At 44.5% G+C, this 13505-nt stretch overlaps 1 protein-coding gene across 1 annotated transcript in view; it reads right to left on the bottom strand.

Moving 5' to 3' along the window:
• LOC144107632 (uncharacterized) overlaps positions 1–4569 on the bottom strand; it is a 40605-nt gene extending 36036 nt beyond the window's left edge. The window contains exons 1-2 of the mRNA XM_077640733.1: positions 4497–4569; positions 900–1078 (exon numbers count right to left, since the gene is read on the bottom strand). Of these exons, the coding sequence (XP_077496859.1) occupies positions 900–1078; positions 4497–4541 (224 nt within the window). The 5' untranslated portion in view covers positions 4542–4569. The remainder of the gene's footprint in view (positions 1–899; positions 1079–4496) is intronic.
• Positions 4570–13505: the final 8936 nt, after the last annotated feature.

Raw genomic sequence — 13505 nt, 5'->3', positions numbered from 1 at the left:
AAAAGGTCGCTGGATAGGGATAGGGAGCGTGGAGGCCATTCAAGACGCCACGACAAAGGAGCTGACAGCCCTGCCAAAAGAAGCGTTTTGCAACTATTTCAAAGACCTCAAGAAGGGTTGGAAGTTGTGTATAGACTGCAAGGGAGACTGTTTCGAAGGGATGCTGCACAAATGATTTCAATGTTAAGCAATATTATTTCAATGGACTTAGTCTCGGAACTTTACGGACAGACGTTGTATTATAGAAATATTGAAGGTAATGGTCTATTCTTCTGATGTGTAACAAAATCTTTCTTTTAATGTGTTTCCAGATCGCGTCGAGCAGTTAGGACTGCCATAGAAAGCCAATGGGCAACACTTTTGACCATAGCAAAAATGTTAATAGCAAAAATAATTTCAAAACTGCCGTCGGGTGGTCGACGGATATATTGATTGTTATACTGAAATTTTACATTATACGATAAAACTGCGTCCATGACCTGATTCCTGCTCAAAAATGCTTTTGTCAAGAATTGTTGGATTAGCGGAAGTTAATTGGGATACACTGTATATTAACGAAAGTAGGCGTATTAGATGTTCTTAGAAGGAGCTACTTACTTTCCACTGCAAATCTATAAATTTTAGCGCTATATTGATTGCAATTGTTTTCGTCTTAGCAGCACATGGAAACTTCGTTATGCCAAAAAGCATTTTTGTCGTTTTTGTGGGTTTAACATCTCCGTTCACTGCCACCTTTTGTAAAGGATTATCACGAACCTCTCTTGTGCACCTGTTATTTTTTGTTGTCTATTGTTTATTTTGATGTTAATACATGTGCGCGCTCTATTTCTTGATGTCTTGTCAACTTAGCGCCGCACTAGCAGTCGATTTGAAAGTAATGTTAAGCAATGTGTTAATACCTTCTCTTGAGACCACGCTGCCAGGTCGAGCAAAACACACACGTGCAGGACGATGGCTGGAGCTCCGAACAGGCAGATGTTTTGGTGGCTAAACCGAAAAAGCCATCCTTGCTGTCTGGTGGTTTGCTTTTGTCTGTGCAGCCTTCACTGGCTGCCTGGTCTTGCATTTTGCTCTTTGTCTGTGGGAAACAAGGATATCCGACATTATTCTTTTAGTTTTCGAGCGTTCTTGAGAACCTCTGTCTACCTACATAATGCGGGTAGTTAACAACGCCAACAAAGCTCTCGGCTGCCTTCGTCGTAATTTACATCTAGCTCCCACAGAGGTTTTATTGTACGCACCTGTCAGCTGGAATTGCACTCACCAGTTCTACTGAGCATGACAAAATCGAGCCGTTCGATTAATCTACTCTAATTACTCGCTGTCTGCTAGTGTTGCGCGCGTTAAAAATAAAGCAGACCTATCTGACCTCCAGGAGTGCCGCCAAACTGCAAGACTATCTTTGTAATATATAATATAATACATTTCTCCTAATTACTCTCGTATTAACCCTGATCATCGTTTTTCAGCCTGCACAATTCACCCCACAGCCGTTCACACGCCTCAAGTGTGCACAATGACCGATCTTCACCCCTTCATTCAGACAGTTCGTGATTGTAACAGTCTTCCCGTAACTGGCATTCTTCATAAAAGTCTGGATAATCTTGGAAAAGTTACCGAATCGTTCTTTTACTAATACCATATTGTAAGCACATTCCTCATGTAAAGCTTTCACTTGAGGGCTCTTAAGGTATCTGAAATGAATAAAATTATGATCCCTCGTACCGTCTTCGGTGTAGCCACCCCTCTACATCCAATTAGGCGCGTGTTATGTGACTGCGGAACAGTACTAAGAACAGGCGATCAGATTCTCCCTTCTAATCTTTCAAATAGACGTGAACAAGAAGGCTCTATTTTTTGCTCCTTTAGTATATATCACTGTTTTTAATTTATAGTAGAATTTATGTTGTTGCATCATTTTTTGTACGCAATATATAAGATACTGGTAATAACACCATTTATTTCTTAATTTATAGCAGTGATTCAGTCAAAACAAAGAAAATAGATCCCCAGTTCACTCTAAAGAACTGGCTATATTTCTCACATACACCTGAACTCCATTCTTGACGATCCAATATAGAAGCATTAATTTTTTGCAAATACTTTGATGACTCCCGCAATTGCCGCGCCAACATTAGCTTAAAAAAACGGCTACATTTCGCATTTCAATTTTCTTAAAGGCATGTGAATAATTACCGTTATTAAGGCTTTGCTAGGCTTTCATCAAGAGGAATTTGAGTCTTGCATAAAAGCGCAAAGTTGTATACGTACACCAATCGCACACGCCTCCGTTAAATACCATTATAAAACCATTAAATGCAGATGTTATTCACGTCGTCACCATAGTAACGGCTTATTCATCTACATCCGCTTCAGGATGAAAGCCTGTCCCACTGGTGTCACTTGCCCCTCTTCTGTGGCACCTGCGGCCACCGTATCAACGCAAATTTCATCTCTCTGCCTGTGTCTCCTCCTTCGTAAGTTACATTTAACCTGCTACGCTAGTAAAAAATGTTTTAAAAGAGTATAGAGGCCAAATATTTAGTGTGTAGTACCTTAGGAACGACAGAACTGAAGATATATTCCACTGCGTTTTATATCCCTGTTACATGACGTATTTGACGACCGTTCATTTTGCCGTCAGATGAAAAGAATGGCAGGAAGCTGTGTTACGAGACAGCGCCAACTGCCGTTGATATCCCAAAGGCTGTTCGCATTTAAACTTAGGTCAGGGCTGCCAGATGAACGGGTGAACTGACAAGCTGATGGTCGATGGACTAACACTATTCCCCGCCGCCACATGGTTTCAAATGACGAGAAAGTTTCTGTCGCGGCCAGCATAGCCTAAGTCACAACCAACAAATTTCACTAATCGCATAAGTGTATGCATGCGGACGCATAAAATGATATTAGAAAAAACTGCAGCAAAGCAAGTAAGCCGAACATTCCTCCACTGGATTGCCTTTGCTCCATGTGATGTTCTTTCACGGCGTATTAAAAATACCATCTGGCACAACATAAAAAATAAAATACCCAACTGCGAACATATCTTTATTCTTAAACTGCCTGAGCATGGCATGATCATGTGTAACGTGCCAGGTAACGGCAGCAGCACGATACGGCGTTGCACACGAGACGGTATCTTTATGTGCTACAAAGACTGATATGTTGAGATTAGTGAGAACAAATGGGCTTGGGCAGGGCATGTAATGCGAAGGAAATACATGCAATGGTCGTTAAGGGTAACGGACAGGATTTCTAGGTAAGACAAACGTAGCAGGTGGCGGCAGAAAGTCAGGTGGGCGCATGAGATTAGCAAGTTTACGGGGAAAGGTAGCCGCAATGATAGCAAAGAAACGGTAACTGGAGATACATGAGAGAGGCCTTCTTCCTTATGTGCCCGAAGTTAGGTTGAAGATGATGATATTGTCGACACCAAAAACCCCCAGTAGATGTTTAGGAACAGTGTAAGTGAAAATACTTCAGGGTATAAGGTTTGGCTTTTAGCCCTGTAGCGGTGCTTGTGCTGCAGCTATCAAAATCCAGAGTGACAAGGCTAAGAGCCCTCCTTAAAAAAAACCTCAAGCTTCACATGTGTAGTAAACAATCCTAACAGGGCTCAGAAGCATATCGGTAGGCCTGCGGACCTGACCAAGTCACTGCTGATCTAAACACCTGCGCACCGCATGACAAGTTGGTCCACGTGCTGGCATTACATATGTGGGCGTGTTTTGCCCGTTTACATTAAAAACCTTAAAAGGCACCAGTGCAGCGACAAGCACAAGTAACGACACACGAAACTATCGAACACACAACCAAGGATATTATCGGTGGGCAAGTTCGCTCATCAGAGGCAGCTGTTTTAGTTTTTTTCAGATACTTTATTTTCTATCGATGCTATACACTGTCGGGATTCAAGTTTTGACGTGGCCACATTGCCCGCCTTTAAGAGAACACGAAAGCGTCTTGAAAGGTTGTAGCGTGAGACTGCTTACATTTTGCAATGCACCGGCCTCCACCCGTGGACTCGGCCTCGTTGATCACCGAAGTCCCAGCACCCGGTAAAGTTAAGATAAAGATCTGCCACTACCTGACAGGTGCCCTCACTGTGGCGCTGCACCGGACATATGTGATGTGCGGCACTTGTTGTGGACGTGCCCAGCGACGGCTGCTATCAGAAAACGGCTCCTCAGGGAGGTTGGCCTGCGGTGGAACCGCGAAAGTGACTTCGTGAAGTGGACAATGGACAACCGTTTCATTAACAACCTCTGCGACTACCTCAGCGCAACGGTTCTTCACTCCTTCTTTTAACTTTCAATCCCGTGCATTCCTTCCCCCCTTTCCTTTTCAACTTATGCCTCATGGCACACTTCTCGAATAAAAAAAAAAGACTGCTTACATTTGAGTGGTACCACGGTCTCCTTCCGTGGAACTTCTACAGCTCTGCTGAACCGCACTCCCTCCGAAGGAAAGCACAGTGCAGTGCGTCAGCTCACCTTGCCACCCGCCACCAGAAGCATTGCAGTCGACTCTATCTCCATCGCGGATCCTTTACCTCTCTGCGTCTGTGGGCTCCTGCGAAGGTTGGGTGAGGGGAGGGTGATGAAGCACAGGTGCCCATTTCACTATCATTTATTTAACCATTAAGAAAGTCTAAAGGTGAGTGGGCCTTGCCTTTATTACATTGAGCTGTACATTCACTGTGCTCGATGATATCAGTTGCCCAGACGACCGTCTACTTACAAGGTTACATAGCCGAGAATTTCATTACTGACGCCAAAGACGTCTTCGATCACCGAAAAGCCTCGGCGGCAGAGCTGACGCCTTGCCAGTAAAAAAAAGCGCACGCGCGCCCGATGTGTTTGATTGAGCAAGCGACCTCATCAGTTGCCATCACAAACTAGTTCCGTCGCACAGATTTCAAAATGAGGCGCCTCTGGACGCAGAAAGCGGAGTACGGAGCAACAACAGCTCCGCAGTACGGATGTTCATGGAAACGGTTTAATAAAGATGAACTACAAGCCACAGTCATGACTTAAGACGCAGACTTGATTCTCGTTGACATTATGCTTGGACACATTAGCAGTACGGCAATGTGTAGTCCAGCGTCTCCAGGGAAAGCTGAGGCAGTGGTCAGGAAACAGCGAGAGCATATATTCATCTGGCAGTGTGAGCCAGCTGTAAACGCGCGGAGGTGGGGCCACGCAGCACTCTAGTTTAGCTCACGTCACGACAGTTATTTCGAAAGGACCTTTGCAGGAGAATGGAGGAGGTACGCCGTGAAGAGTATATCGCGATGCGAGCTAGCGTACGGAACTGAAGCGGCATGTATAGACGCCACTTACTGCGGAACATGATGGTCTCGATGGTGCCTGGAACACTAAGCTGCCTGATGGCACGTCAATTACGGAAGCAGTGTTGTTGTTGTTGTTAGCCTATCAAAAGATGGCACATACCCACACAGGGGGATCGGCCAAGAATCGGGTGGCTGTTCACTTGAACGCAGGTAATAAAAAGGAAAAGCACGTGGGGGCGCAACACCGGTGAATTGTTCCTCATGAACAGAAAAGGGATGACAGTTTTGATTTCAAAATTATAAGAAAAATAAGAAAGAGAGAGAATAAATAATAATGATTAAGTCGTTGTGGCTCTTTGCGTAATCTCCTTCTTCTTCTTCTTCACCTGAGTAAATATGGCACATACCCATGCGGCGGATTGGCCAAGGTACATTTTCGCCGGAAAAAAAGGACGCGAGAAGATTGAATAGAGATATAAACATGGCACATACACACATGGGGGGATTGGCCAAGTTGTACTGGCATAAACAAGAAAATTTCCATAGGTGATTGCGACAAAATATTAGCGCCCAGCCTGAATTTTGAAAACTGTATTAATGAAAAACGATAGGAGAATATTTAAAGTAAAATAACAAAAAAGCGCTTGGTGAGAAAAAAAAGAGCTTGAAGAATTTTCAGAGCATTAGCAAATCAACCTTTCAGTTGCAATTGTGTAATCCTGGAATTGTGTAATCCTTTTAAAACTGAAGCTCATTGGTGTACCACCTCCGCTCATTGCTTGGATTGCAGCTTATCTACAACACAGGACACAGTTTGTGGAGATTGGCGGTAGTTGTTCTCCCCCGCTCCCTGTAACCTCTGGGGTCCCTCAGGGAAGTGTGCTTGGTCCTCTACTTTTTTTAATTTATGTAAATGATCTAGTTTCCGATATTAACTCAGCTGTTAAGATTGCTCTGTTTGCCGATGATTGCATGATATATACTCCGGTATCTTCCGTTTCTGACCAGGAACATTTAGATAATGCTCTGCTTAGTGTCGTTTCCTGGAGTGAAAAATGGGGTATGGAAATAAATACTCAGAAGACTGTGCTCTTGCGGATAACAAGAAAAATCCGTTTTCTTTCAACAATTGCAGTAATGGCGTTCCGGTTAAAGAAGTGCCAAGGTATAAGTATCTTGGTATTGTAATAAACTAGCAACTAAAATGGAATGACCATATAGACCACATTAAATCCTCAGCTTTACGTAAACTTGGTTTTCTGCTGCCGCTGCCGCTGCTGCTGCTGCTGCTGCTGCCGCTGCCGCTGCCGCCGCCGCCGACGAAGGAGGAAAAAAAAGTAATCAATAGGATATGGTTGTCCAGAAACACGCGTGACGAATTCTACTGACGTGGCTGCGTGAGGGCATTGAAAGGAGCCTTTTTTTTCCCAGTTGTAGTTTCTCTAAAAGTGATACGAAAAGGAAGAAAAATAAACGGTAACTGGAGAAAAAAAGCCGCCTTGCGTTCGCGTCACGCAGCCACGCCTTCTTTGCTTACTGACGCACAGAAGATAGATTTGGCGCAGGGAGATTCGTAGAGAGCTGCCTCAAAGAAGAGAGGAGAGCCTTCCTGCCTTCGTGGCATTAAGATAAAACAAATATTAAACTGAAGAAAAAGCTGCGACGAGAGCTTCGCATACTCGCTTACCCGCCAGAGCGCATAAATAATACGGCTGCCTTATTGCGAAACGCTTTCGTGATCAGGTTGTGAATCCAAAGCCGCTCGGCAACGTTTGATCTGGCCTGGCAGGTTTTAGCACTCGCCTTTCAGCGTTCTTTGTCTACGTCATCAATGCAAGCGCTTGTAGTCTGGTGGTCAAAACATGCGACTTCAGACAGCGTGGTGCAGAACGTGCGATGTGTACCGAGGCGGCTGTAATCGCAAGAAGAAAGGCCCCGACGCGTAACGACAACGAGGTTCCTCTAATCGGAACAAAAAAGGCGGCGGAGAACGCACAAAACTTGCAGAACCGAGGCGAAAACGGGCCACGCCCTTTTGCTTTAAGTGAGCTCGTAGTGTGCGCGATGTATCAGTCAGAGATCAAGTTATGAGGGTCTGTTGTGCTCCCGGGTGTTCTGCAAACACTATTAAAGTGCACCAGATATTTGGCTTTGCTCGTGACAGCGCGCGCAGAAAAAATTGCCAAACCAGACTGCGTGAACCGTAAACCTCAAAGTATGAGAGGTAAGGCATGCGAAACGCATGTTTTCCAAAACATTTTCTGCTTGGGACGGAGGGATAATGCACTACTTATCTTTGCATCCTGATATTTATTTAAATTAGCAGCCATGAAACGCACCTTCTCGCATTGATTTCATGTCGAACGAAAAGCTGCCTGAATGGCAGTATTTGGCCAATATGCAACTCCAGCTCGAAATAAGTAATCCTGATTGTTGGAAAAGTAATCGAAATGTAGAGTATCCGGGTCAGAAGCTTGCACTGGAATATGCTACGCAAATTGTTAGAAAGCTGTTATGAAGGAACGCAGCTCAAAATAAATGCTACAGAAGAGAACCAACACTCATGAGTGCACCGACTGTTCATAAGGCGGCGACTTTATCCGCAGGTTAGCTGCGAAATATAGTCTACTTTAGAGTAACTACCTCGGATTCACTGTTTAAACTATCTCTGGTACCACTCTGTCAAGGTAGAACACCAAATATTCCGAAGTCCTCGCGGCAGCTGCAGTTTTCTCTTCGAGACGGCGCGCCACATTGCGCTCAATGCAACTGAACGGGAGAGTGAGACCCAACATCCCATTCGGGAGCGGTGTCTTCACAATGAAAGCGGCGCTGGCCCATCGAGGCACCCTAAAAAATACGTTGTCACCAGTCGTCTGCGTTTTCTAAGAAACTCTGAGTGAATGTGGAGTGATGAACGTCCACCTCGAACAGCGTGTAAAGATAAAATTCTGTTTGAAACTTGAAAAGACAGCCACATAGACGCATTTGCTCCTTCTAGACGCTTACGGCAACGAGACATTATCGCGGGCGCGAGTTTTGGAATGGCACAAGAGGTTCGTTTTGGGGAGAACGTCGGTGGAAGACGGCACAAGGCAGGGGCGCCCTTCAACCTCATGGAACGAAGCAACGTGGCTCGGATCAGGGAAATCCTAAAGCAATGTCGACCGCACCATTACAGTTCGCATGCTATCAGATGCTCTCGGCATTACTAAGAAAGCATGCCACCAAATTTTGCGTGAGAGCTTGTGGAACCGAAAGCTGAATGCCAGACTTGTGCCGCTCTCCCTCAGACAGGAGCAGAAGGACACGCGGGCAAAAGTTAGCGCTGATTTGCTCTCAGAGGCAAAGAAGGATGCTGCATTCGTCGACAGCATCATTGCTGAAGACGAAACATGGTGTTTTCAATACGATCCACAAACAAAGAGGCAGAACGCCGAATGGCGGTCCACAATCTATCCGGCGTCGAGAAAGATGCGGCGACAGAAGTCCAAAACAAAGATGCTGCTGAAAGTTTTTTGCGATCCCAGAGGCGTCATACACCACGAATTCATCCCTCAAAGGCAGACGGTGAATCAGGGATTATATATCCGCCTGTTCCAACACATGCTTGATCAACTGGGACGCAGTCGCCCTGACTTATAGGCATCTGGGCAATTGAGCCTTCTTCACGATAACGGAAGGCCGCACACTGCTCTGAGCGTGACAAAATTTGTCGCCAAGCACAGCATTACTGTACTTCGCCATCCGCCATACTCGCCTGACCTTTACCCATGAGATTGTTTCCTGTTTAAGCACCATCGACATTTAAGCTAGTTGGTATTTCATCTTGTAAAAATGTATAAAGCGCACTCAGGAAAACGGACAAGGAAGACCAAACAACACAAGCGCGTTGTTGCTTGGTCTTCCTTGTCTGTTGTCCTGAGTGCGCTTTACATGTTTTTCCTGTTTCCCCGTGTGAAGAGAGCCCTAAAAGGTCGCTGGATAGGGATAGGGAGCGTGGAGGCCATTCAAGACGCCACGACAAAGGAGCTGACAGCCCTGCCAAAAGAAGCGTTTTGCAACTATTTCAAAGACCTCAAGAAGGGTTGGAAGTTGTGTATAGACTGCAAGGGAGACTGTTTCGAAGGGATGCTGCACAAATGATTTCAATGTTAAGCAATATTATTTCAATGGACTTAGTCTCGGAACTTTACGGACAGACGTTGTATTATAGAAATATTGAAGGTAATGGTCTATTCTTCTGATGTGTAACAAAATCTTTCTTTTAATGTGTTTCCAGATCGCGTCGAGCAGTTAGGACTGCCATAGAAAGCCAATGGGCAACACTTTTGACCATAGCAAAAATGTTAATAGCAAAAATAATTTCAAAACTGCCGTCGGGTGGTCGACGGATATATTGATTGTTATACTGAAATTTTACATTATACGATAAAACTGCGTCCATGACCTGATTCCTGCTCAAAAATGCTTTTGTCAAGAATTGTTGGATTAGCGGAAGTTAATTGGGATACACTGTATATTAACGAAAGTAGGCGTATTAGATGTTCTTAGAAGGAGCTACTTACTTTCCACTGCAAATCTATAAATTTTAGCGCTATATTGATTGCAATTGTTTTCGTCTTAGCAGCACATGGAAACTTCGTTATGCCAAAAAGCATTTTTGTCGTTTTTGTGGGTTTAACATCTCCGTTCACTGCCACCTTTTGTAAAGGATTATCACGAACCTCTCTTGTGCACCTGTTATTTTTTGTTGTCTATTGTTTATTTTGATGTTAATACATGTGCGCGCTCTATTTCTTGATGTCTTGTCAACTTAGCGCCGCACTAGCAGTCGATTTGAAAGTAATGTTAAGCAATGTGTTAATACCTTCTCTTGAGACCACGCTGCCAGGTCGAGCAAAACACACACGTGCAGGACGATGGCTGGAGCTCCGAACAGGCAGATGTTTTGGTGGCTAAACCGAAAAAGCCATCCTTGCTGTCTGGTGGTTTGCTTTTGTCTGTGCAGCCTTCACTGGCTGCCTGGTCTTGCATTTTGCTCTTTGTCTGTGGGAAACAAGGATATCCGACATTATTCTTTTAGTTTTCGAGCGTTCTTGAGAACCTCTGTCTACCTACATAATGCGGGTAGTTAACAACGCCAACAAAGCTCTCGGCTGCCTTCGTCGTAATTTACATCTAGCTCCCACAGAGGTTTTATTGTACGCACCTGTCAGCTGGAATTGCACTCACCAGTTCTACTGAGCATGACAAAATCGAGCCGTTCGATTAATCTACTCTAATTACTCGCTGTCTGCTAGTGTTGCGCGCGTTAAAAATAAAGCAGACCTATCTGACCTCCAGGAGTGCCGCCAAACTGCAAGACTATCTTTGTAATATATAATATAATACATTTCTCCTAATTACTCTCGTATTAACCCTGATCATCGTTTTTCAGCCTGCACAATTCACCCCACAGCCGTTCACACGCCTCAAGTGTGCACAATGACCGATCTTCACCCCTTCATTCAGACAGTTCGTGATTGTAACAGTCTTCCCGTAACTGGCATTCTTCATAAAAGTCTGGATAATCTTGGAAAAGTTACCGAATCGTTCTTTTACTAATACCATATTGTAAGCACATTCCTCATGTAAAGCTTTCACTTGAGGGCTCTTAAGGTATCTGAAATGAATAAAATTATGATCCCTCGTACCGTCTTCGGTGTAGCCACCCCTCTACATCCAATTAGGCGCGTGTTATGTGACTGCGGAACAGTACTAAGAACAGGCGATCAGATTCTCCCTTCTAATCTTTCAAATAGACGTGAACAAGAAGGCTCTATTTTTTGCTCCTTTAGTATATATCACTGTTTTTAATTTATAGTAGAATTTATGTTGTTGCATCATTTTTTGTACGCAATATATAAGATACTGGTAATAACACCATTTATTTCTTAATTTATAGCAGTGATTCAGTCAAAACAAAGAAAATAGATCCCCAGTTCACTCTAAAGAACTGGCTATATTTCTCACATACACCTGAACTCCATTCTTGACGATCCAATATAGAAGCATTAATTTTTTGCAAATACTTTGATGACTCCCGCAATTGCCGCGCCAACATTAGCTTAAAAAAACGGCTACATTTCGCATTTCAATTTTCTTAAAGGCATGTGAATAATTACCGTTATTAAGGCTTTGCTAGGCTTTCATCAAGAGGAATTTGAGTCTTGCATAAAAGCGCAAAGTTGTATACGTACACCAATCGCACACGCCTCCGTTAAATACCATTATAAAACCATTAAATGCAGATGTTATTCACGTCGTCACCATAGTAACGGCTTATTCATCTACATCCGCTTCAGGATGAAAGCCTGTCCCACTGGTGTCACTTGCCCCTCTTCTGTGGCACCTGCGGCCACCGTATCAACGCAAATTTCATCTCTCTGCCTGTGTCTCCTCCTTCGTAAGTTACATTTAACCTGCTACGCTAGTAAAAAATGTTTTAAAAGAGTATAGAGGCCAAATATTTAGTGTGTAGTACCTTAGGAACGACAGAACTGAAGATATATTCCACTGCGTTTTATATCCCTGTTACATGACGTATTTGACGACCGTTCATTTTGCCGTCAGATGAAAAGAATGGCAGGAAGCTGTGTTACGAGACAGCGCCAACTGCCGTTGATATCCCAAAGGCTGTTCGCATTTAAACTTAGGTCAGGGCTGCCAGATGAACGGGTGAACTGACAAGCTGATGGTCGATGGACTAACACTATTCCCCGCCGCCACATGGTTTCAAATGACGAGAAAGTTTCTGTCGCGGCCAGCATAGCCTAAGTCACAACCAACAAATTTCACTAATCGCATAAGTGTATGCATGCGGACGCATAAAATGATATTAGAAAAAACTGCAGCAAAGCAAGTAAGCCGAACATTCCTCCACTGGATTGCCTTTGCTCCATGTGATGTTCTTTCACGGCGTATTAAAAATACCATCTGGCACAACATAAAAAATAAAATACCCAACTGCGAACATATCTTTATTCTTAAACTGCCTGAGCATGGCATGATCATGTGTAACGTGCCAGGTAACGGCAGCAGCACGATACGGCGTTGCACACGAGACGGTATCTTTATGTGCTACAAAGACTGATATGTTGAGATTAGTGAGAACAAATGGGCTTGGGCAGGGCATGTAATGCGAAGGAAATACATGCAATGGTCGTTAAGGGTAACGGACAGGATTTCTAGGTAAGACAAACGTAGCAGGTGGCGGCAGAAAGTCAGGTGGGCGCATGAGATTAGCAAGTTTACGGGGAAAGGTAGCCGCAATGATAGCAAAGAAACGGTAACTGGAGATACATGAGAGAGGCCTTCTTCCTTATGTGCCCGAAGTTAGGTTGAAGATGATGATATTGTCGACACCAAAAACCCCCAGTAGATGTTTAGGAACAGTGTAAGTGAAAATACTTCAGGGTATAAGGTTTGGCTTTTAGCCCTGTAGCGGTGCGTGTGCTGCAGCTATCAAAATCCAGAGTGACAAGGCTAAGAGCCCTCCTTAAAAAAAACCTCAAGCTTCACATGTGTAGTAAACAATCCTAACAGGGCTCAGAAGCATATCGGTAGGCCTGCGGACCTGACCAAGTCACTGCTGATCTAAACACCTGCGCACCGCATGACAAGTTGGTCCACGTGCTGGCATTACATATGTGGGCGTGTTTTGCCCGTTTACATTAAAAACCTTAAAAGGCACCAGTGCAGCGACAAGCACAAGTAACGACACACGAAACTATCGAACACACAACCAAGGATATTATCGGTGGGCAAGTTCGCTCATCACAGGCAGCTGTTTTAGTTTTTTTCAGATACTTTATTTTCTATCGATGCTATACACTGTCGGGATTCAAGTTTTGACGTGGCCACATTGCCCTCCTTTAAGAGAACACGAAAGCGTCTTGAAAGGTTGTAGCGTGAGACTGCTTACATTTTGCAAGGCACCGGCCTCCACCCGTGGACTCGGCCTCGTTGATCACCGAAGTCCCAGCACCCGGTAAAGTTAAGATAAAGATCTGCCACTACCTGACAGGTGCCCTCACTGTGGCGCTGCACCGGACATATGTGATGTGCGGCACTTGTTGTGGACGTGCCCAGCGACGGCTGCTATCAGAAAACGGCTCCTCAGGGAGGTTGGCCTGCGGTGGAACCGCGAAAGTGACTTCGTGAAGTG

Source organism: Amblyomma americanum, chromosome 10 (genome assembly GCF_052857255.1).
Source record: "Amblyomma americanum isolate KBUSLIRL-KWMA chromosome 10, ASM5285725v1, whole genome shotgun sequence".
Lineage (NCBI taxonomy): Eukaryota > Metazoa > Arthropoda > Arachnida > Ixodida > Ixodidae > Amblyomma > Amblyomma americanum.
The sequence above is the reverse complement of the archived record's forward strand: the minus strand, read 5'-3'. Positions and strand labels throughout refer to the sequence as shown.